The following is a 7,653-nucleotide window of genomic DNA, read 5'->3' on the forward strand; positions in this document are numbered from 1 at the left end:
AGCTTTTCTTTTTTTCCAAGCTAAGGGTCTACCACTTCAGTCACAGATAGCTCTTTTGGTAGCTAATTGGGGATAAGAGGCTTATGGATTTTCCTGACCCGGGGCTGTCTTCGAACCACAATCCTGAGATCTCAGCCTCTTGAGTAGCTAGGATTACAGGTGTGAGCTAATGGCGTCCAGCTGCCATCCCAAGTTTGTAGCTTAGGATCTATTGCACTCTCTCTTAGGTGTCTTCTGTAGAGAAATCCTTTCCTTCCCAGTCTGGCTTCTCAAGTTCCCTGCACTTGTCAGGCCACACTGTACTCCGCAGCACCCCGTCCTAAGTTTCCTTCCTGCTCCACGTTTGTCCTACTCCGTTCATGGCCTCCCAGCTATTCCCATGAGGCCTACACCTTTTCCTCCAGCCTTTCCCGAGCAGACCCTGGGGTCCTTCGCTTTCTTGGTTTCTCTCCTTTCTCTGCTCGGTCCCTCCGTTCTACCCTAGCCACACCGCAGTCTGTCCATCGCCCGCTTCACGACCCTCAGATCCCTTGCCCCAATAGAGGGGTCTCGGGACGGTGTTCCCAGGCAAACTTCGGTCCCTCCGGGCCGCAGCCCACCCCTCCTCGCAGCCCACCCCTCCTCGCAGCCCACGTCTCCCCACGCTCCGCGTCCCGGCCCCACAGGCCCCGCCCCCGCGGCCAGACCCCGCCCACCGCGCCTCCTGAGCCCCGCCCCTCGCTCACCTGAGGCGTCTCCGCGCGCGCCGGCGCGCGGGCGACGAATCCAGGGGGCTGCGGAGCGGGGGGGGACGGTGTAGGGGAAGGGAGGAAGTGGGGGGTCCCCCACGCTGGCCCGTGTGGCCCCAGTGCGGGGGAGGGGTAGTAAGGTCACTGAGGCGGCGGTAGCCAGGCCGAAGCCGGGACCCCGGTGCTCCGTGGCGGCGGCTTCATTTCCATCACCCCGGCTTCACCTGAGGAGGGATTGACCCCCCCATGAGGTCCCCCCCATTACAGCCGCCCCCCTCCCGAGTAACTTCCGGTCCCACTACCAGGCGACAGGCGACTGGGCTGAACACCGAGCATCCTCGAGCCCGGGAGACTGCTGGGGGAAAAAAAACAGGGGAGAGGAGCTAGGGCAGACTAGCCGAGCGCCGAGAAGTTCGAATCCGAAGGCGCCGTCGCCGGCGGAGGACAGCTCTCAGCTACCTCTCATCTGGCTGCATCGCGTCTGCACACTGGGTGCACACTGGGCGCCCCACACGCCCTGGCACGTCCGCTTCTAGTAGTTTCCCCCCCATCCTTGCTAAAGTAGTCGCGATTTTAATCTCTGCATTCTTTGCTTTTCCTGTGCTGAGGAATCAAGGGTTTGATGGTACCAATTTTTTTTTCTTTAATGTTTTCGAGTCAGTCACTTAGGCCCTAATGCAGATGCTGACTTCAGAGAAGGAAGAAGTTTCTTTCTGACTTCCCAGAGACTGTTCCCCACCCCTACGACCGTTCTGGGTTAGTTTCCCGAGTCCCAACACCACTGTCACCTCCCTCATGCCAAAAAGGCCCCAGAGTAAAAATCTCAAATATATTTTATTGATTTAGAAAAAGTATCAATACAAAGAAGAGAGTTGTGCTCCTTGCTGTGGGTTCTCACTACTCCTTGGCAATTTAGAGGCAGTAGAAAATAGTATAGACATTTCTTTCATGAGCCACACACATTCCTGAAGATCCCGAGTGAAGCAAAATAAGGCCTAGATGGCAATAGACATATGAAATGGAGCTGATTAGGATGAGAACATAATTCTTGTCTCCAGTATTGTGTGTGTGCGTGAGCGCTGGTACGAGGGCTTGAACTCAGGACCTTGTGCATCCACTTGGCTTTTTCCATTCACAGCTGAGTCACATCTTCATCACTCAAAATCATTTCCAGTCCCAGAATTACTTTCCTTTAAAAAAAAAAAAGTTTCTAGGCCCTTGCTCCAACCTGTTGGTACAGGGTTAGGTGTCCAAGGAGGGTGGATCTTGGGTAGAGCTTAGGAAGGTGTAGTACAAGGTTGTGATCCAAGAAGTGGAGACGAAGGAAAGGTTTTTGTGTGACACTGAGTCTAAAGAATGAGTGGGAAAGGAGTTGAAGTGGTGCTGGTGTATAGATGACTCCATTCCATGCTCTCATGGGGTGACACGGACGTGGACACGGTGCCAGGCATTGCTGAGCACACCTCGAAGATTCCAGATTGGGGCCACAGTATCTGGTTGCACATTGTAGCTGTCATCCACAGCCTTACAAACGATGTTCAGTTCCTTCTGTCCAGCTGGCACTGGCACTTGCAGCTGCCATAAGCGCCAGGCCCAGGCCTTCCTGGGGCGCTGTTCCTCTCCATCCAGCTCAGCTGCCTGCCAGGTTAGCCCCCCATCCAGAGAGACATCCACCCGGATCACAGCCCTGCCACCACCACTCCACGCATAGCCCTTGACAGTCACTTCCCCTGATTCTATAGTCTGTCCATCCTGAGGCTCTGTGATGGCTGATTGGACAGGTAACTCCTGGATAGATGGGGCTGAGTCAAAGTCTACAGTGTCCCAGTCCACAGATGGAGAAAAGCCTTTGTAGTCCCGCCGCTGCCAGTGACTGTGACTTTCCTCTGTCTCCACACTCACTCTGCCCAGCCATTTGACATGGCGGGCACCCACCACACCAGGAACCACCACACGCACAGGGAAGCCATGATCACGAGGCAGAGGCTGCCCATTCATTTCATATGCCAGCAGGACCTCAGCTTCAGGATCCAAGGCCCGAGCCAGAGGGATGGATGCTCCGTAGGCAGTTCCAGTGGGGTCTGAGTCCAGACCTTCAAAGCAGACATGGGCCTCAGTTTCACAGAGCTGGTGACCAGCCTGGGCTAACACATCACAGAGCCGTGCTCCAGCCCAGCGTGCAGTGCTGATGGCTCCTGTCCTCCACTCTAGACCTTTCACTTCCTTGACCTGAGTCATCTCAGAGCGCCGGTTGCCAGCACACTGCAGAGTGACTGTGACCTCATGTTTAGGAAACTTACGTAAGTCATCCAGAGACAATGACAAGGAATGACCTCCAGGTGCTCCTACTATGTGCAAGCGATAAGTTTCTGGGTCCAGGTTAGGTACAGGCAGATGGTTTCGAGTGAAGAAGATAGAATTGGGAGTAATGTAGTTTTCAGTTAACAACTCAGGAGGAGGTTCTGCATTAAAAGGGCGCTGGCTGTTGACCTTCAGGGCTGGGTGACGTACAGGATCTTCCGCATAAGGATCAGAGGTCTCTAAAGTAGGGGCCACATTGTCTTCTGGGTCCAGCTCCCCAATTTTATACTGAGCCAGTAACTCACGCACATGGGGCTGGCTGTGTACAGCATAGAGGGCCCAAAAGGGCTCTAGGGGACCCCCAGCTGCTAGCATTAGCTTTGATGGGCCACCTGGGTGTAGGTCTACAAATTCCGTGACATCAAAGACATCAGAGCCCAGAGTTACCCAGATCCCAGTCTGAGGGCTTTTGTGGGAACGTACCTCCTCCTTGGTATAAATTCGTGGTGATTCCTGAGCAGCCTGCAGGCAGGGGAGATGCAAAATAAAAGGGAACAGACTATTAAAGCACTCTATCTCAGCCTGGGAATGTGGCTCAGTGGTAGTGTGCTTCCCTAACATGCATGAGGCCCTGGGTTCAATTCTTCAGAACCACATAAACAGAAAAAGCTGGAACTGGCACTATGGCTCAAGTGGTACAGTGCTAGCCTTGAGCAAAAGAAGCTTAGGGATAGTGCCCAGGCCCTGAGTTCAAGTCCCAGGCCAAAAAAAAAATCACTTTAGCTCATTCTAAACCAACTCACAGCTTTAGCCACTGGGTAAGGAAGGTGGCAGACGGTATCTTTGCTGTGCATGAAGACAGTGTTGGCATGGGCTCTGTGTAATAGCAGGAAAATGGCTTATGTTTGGACTGGGGAGTTCACTACAACTTCACTAGTTCACTAGTACTCCCATGTTCTTTTGTGTATGTGTGTGTGTTTGGCAATACTCTAGACTTAGGTGCTGTTCCTTAACTTATTCACACAACCCTGATGCTCTATCATTTGAACCACACCTCCAATTCCCACTTTTTGCTAGTTAGTTGGAAATAGAGTCTCACAGACTTTCCTTCCTATGTGGATTCTGAGATGTGATCTTCAGATCTCAGCCTCCTGATTAGCTAAGATTACAGGCAGGAGCCACCCATGCCTGGCTGACCCATTTGTTCTGATAAGAAAACCCTTTTCCCACTTACCCTACAGCGGTGGTCATGATAGGCCAATACTGCACCAAGGCCTAGTAAGGTTCCCATGGCTCTCCATCCCCCAGTACTGGAGTTACCACCAGAGGTGAGTCTGGGACTCTGGGGCTGAAATGAATCATTTGCAGAACAGGCCTGAATGCACAGCCTTGAGGGAGTTGACTTCAGTCTGGAAGAGAGAGATCTTAGTAGTGAAAGTGCCAGTGAGGGTCTGTGATCTGCCTCTCCCTAACCTTGGCTCCTTCCATTGGAATTCAGTTTCTTCAGAGATGAGTGGGACAAGTGGAATGTGGATTTTCCTTTCCAGCTAGGTAACTTTTTAATTAGCATATCTGCCAGATAGTTACCTGGGAGATAATAAGTACTAGGAAGGGACTGCCTACCTGTAGCTCTGTCTAAGGCCCAGGACCAAAGCTCTGTGTAGCAGCAGCATGCTGGTAGACCTGTAGGAGGAAGATTCCAAAATGAAAACAAGAAAATCCTTTTTGAAGGGGCATCAGGAGGCCCAAGGGAATGGATAGGAGGAAGACATAAAAAAGGCCAGGAAGAACAAACAAACAAAAAAAGGTCAGTAAGGAACTGTGAGCAAATGGGGAGATTTGAGAGTTGGGGGTGGTAGCTAACATCTACTTATTTTCCTTAATGGCTTTTAGGGAAAATAAAAGTACTTCAAAGATAAGATTGTGCTAACAGAAGTGAAAGGGGGGGGGGACAGAGAAATGGGGAACAGCTACTTCTAGAATCATCTTATCTCCCCACTCACCACTCTCTAATTTTTTCACTATAAAGAACAATGCCTGAGGCCAAAAGATAATGTTTACTGTCGAATGGGCCAATTTAATGCTTATTTTATTATTTAAATTTTATTATTATTTATTTTTATTTTTTAGTGTGTGGGATGCTGGGGATCCAACTCAAGTCCTAACAAGTTTGAACAAGTGTCCTATCTTGAGCTATACCTCTAATCTCAGTTTGCTGGTAATTGTTCCTAGTCAGCCGAGATCAACTAAGAGTCAGGTTTTTGTTAACAAAAAAGAAAAAACAGGGGCTGGGAAGGTGGCTCAGTGGTAGAGTGCTTGCCTTGCATGCATGAGGCCCTGGGTTCGATTCCTCAGCACCACATAAGCAGAAAAAGCTGGAAGTGGTGCTGTGGCTCAAGTGGTAGAGCACTAGCCTTGAGCTGAAGAGCTGAGGGGACAGTGCCCAGGCCCAGAGTTCAGGCACCATGACTGGCAAAAAAAAAAAAAAAAAAAAAGAAAGGAAAAAAAAAAGAAAAAAGTGAAAAACTGTAGTGGTAGCACAATGGGGTAAAGGAGCCCAGATTCTAGAGGCAAAGAGCCTTGGGTTTGTAAAACCAGTCCTTGCCTTTAACTTGTTCCCTGGGTAAGATACCAAAGCCTCTGTGAACTTGCATTCGCATTCTCATCTCTGAAATAAGATCTACCTAGCGAAAGTGATATGAAGAGTAAACAAGTAATTGTCTTTAAAGGTCTCTCTCTCTCTCTCTCTCCACTTCCCCCTTCCCATGAAAAATAATTGACCTCACTTGGAAAATTGAACCCCAACTGGAATCTCCACCAAAAGTTTAGGTCATTCTGGTAAGCTCAGCCAATTGAGAGTCAATGACCAGGGTGTCAGGCTAGAGAAGGAAGTTAATTTTTCTTCTCTGAGTTTGGCAGCTTAGTGGCTTGGAGCGAACTACTGACCGATCAGGATCCAGGAGAGAAGATAAGTATACGGGTTGCTGAGGAGATTGCTAGGAGTGTAGGGGGGGGGGGGGGGAGGGGGGAGGTCGCCACTGGGGAGGCAGGAAAATGGGAACCGAAGCAGAGTTCATGCTTTACCCCTGGGTCCTAGGACCCTCATGCTCCCTTGCCACCTATTGCCAGCCTCCCGCTGCAACACGGAGACGCCACTCCTCGGTGTGGGTAGCAGCCCCTCACTCCTTAGGGACACTTTGGACAAGATATAGGCAGTATCCGGATAGGGCAGCTGGCCCCGGGCCACTCCCCAGCTGCTGGCACAAGAGGTCCAGTAGCAGTTACCCTACAGTTCCAACAGCACCCCGGGAATCCGGGGTGGGGGGCAACCGGTCCCTTTGTTATCCTTAAGGTTTGGAGACCCGCAAAAGCCCCAAAGCCCCCTTTCTCCCCGGCCGCGGTCCCCGCTCCCTCCCGGCCGCAGCCCCCTTACCCGGCTCGGCGTCCGCTGCTCCGCAGTGCCGCCAGCCCCGCACCCCAAGCGCGCTAGGAGGGGCGGGGCGGGGCGGGGCAGTGACGTAACGAGCTCGCTAATGAAGGCGGGCCCCCCCGCCCCCCGCAGCCCCCGCCGCGGCTATTGGGCCGCGGCCACTCGGCTCCCGGCGCCAGCTGGAGGGCGGCGGGAGGAAGCGGCCGGCCGCCGCGGGGGTGGGGCCGCAGCCCGCCGCGCGGCCTCCTCGCGCGCAGGAGACACATGTTGATTGCGGTCCCGAGGGGCATGGGGCTGGACCCGCACCCACGTCCGGATCGCGGGCACCGGGTGGTGACGAGGGCTCCGGAGGCTGGCGCGGGGGACCGAGGCGCCCCGCCCTCCGCAGCTGGGGGTCTGGGCGGAGACCGAAGCGCCGTCCCGGGGGCGCCGACTGGAGCCGGCCGGTCGGCTCCCCGTGCCAGCGGCCACGCGTGTTGCAAGTACATCGGTTTTAGCAAAAGCAAGATCTAGGCTCAGTTCTCCCTGCGCAGACTTTTAAGTACTCAGTTATCCCTCCATTTTTGCCAGAATATGTCTAGGGGAGGCGCCCCCTGGAATGTGGGGTTCCGACAGACCAAGTGGGGCTACCTAGATGGATAAGAGAAAGCCCCCGAGGTAAGAAGTTGCACACCTGGGCTGGAGCTGGAGCTGGTCGCCCCCCCCCCCCCCCCCCCCCCCCCCGCCTGACCTCCGCCTTTCTGATTAGCAAGCTGCTGATTTTCTTGTGTGTAACCAGCTGGTATAAACCTCGGGTCTTCCCCTTCCTCGAGATCTGCGCTTCTTTCTGGCACTAGCCAGCAATATACTCCTTTATCCTCTTTAAAAAGTGGCCTTGATCTTTTTTTTGGGGGGGGGTGGGGGTCCGGTCGTGGGGCCTGAACTCTGGGCCTGGGCGCTGTCCCTCAGCTCTTCAGCTCTACCTCTTGAGCCACAGCGCCACTTCCGGCTTTTTTTCTTTTTGCTTATGTGGTGCTGAGGAATCGAACCCAGGGCCTCAGGCATGCATGCAAGCGCTCTACCACTGAGCCACCTTCCCAGCCCTGGCCTTGATCTTTGTTGGTCTGCGCTGCTGTAACTGAAAGACAGCAGAAATGAAGCTAAAATAGTGCTTCCAAGACTTAAAGATTCCTTGGACTGAGTTGAATTTTTTTC

General features: G+C 53.1%; 1 protein-coding gene across 2 annotated transcripts; it reads right to left on the minus strand.

Annotated features, from left to right (window-relative positions):
* Positions 1 to 1,543: 1,543 nt before the first annotated feature.
* On the minus strand, positions 1,544 to 6,535 carry Suox (sulfite oxidase). Of its 2 annotated transcripts, none has more exons than XM_042698988.1 (4): positions 6,463 to 6,535; positions 4,653 to 4,712; positions 4,264 to 4,438; positions 1,544 to 3,551 (listed from the first exon to the last, which is right to left on the minus strand). In XM_042698988.1, exons 2-4 carry the CDS (start codon positions 4,700 to 4,702, stop codon positions 2,142 to 2,144), a joined length of 1,635 nt encoding a protein of 544 aa, XP_042554922.1. In that variant the 5' UTR covers positions 4,703 to 4,712; positions 6,463 to 6,535; the 3' UTR covers positions 1,544 to 2,141. The 2 variants fall into 2 exon arrangements, with proteins under 2 accessions (XP_042554922.1, XP_042554923.1); XM_042698989.1 differs by lacking the exon at positions 6,463 to 6,535 and adding an exon at positions 6,315 to 6,389.
* Positions 6,536 to 7,653: the final 1,118 nt, after the last annotated feature.

The sequence above is a fragment of the Dipodomys spectabilis genome, unplaced genomic scaffold (genome assembly GCF_019054845.1).
Source record: "Dipodomys spectabilis isolate Male_0828 unplaced genomic scaffold, ASM1905484v1 ptg000234l, whole genome shotgun sequence".
NCBI lineage: Eukaryota > Metazoa > Chordata > Mammalia > Rodentia > Heteromyidae > Dipodomys > Dipodomys spectabilis.

Bases quoted from the DNA above. Each gene is read 5' to 3' on its own strand.
- Suox (XM_042698988.1), bottom strand. From the start codon at position 4,702: ATGCTGCTGCTACACAGAGCTTTGGTCCTGGGCCTTAGACAGAGCTAC. The intron at 4,439-4,652 runs GTAGGCAGTCCC...TCTCTCTTCCAG, and splicing joins GGCCTTAGACAGAGCTACAG to ACTGAAGTCAACTCCCTCAA. The intron at 3,552-4,263 runs GTAAGTGGGAAA...CCCTGCCTGCAG, and splicing joins ATCATGACCACCGCTGTAGG to GCTGCTCAGGAATCACCACG.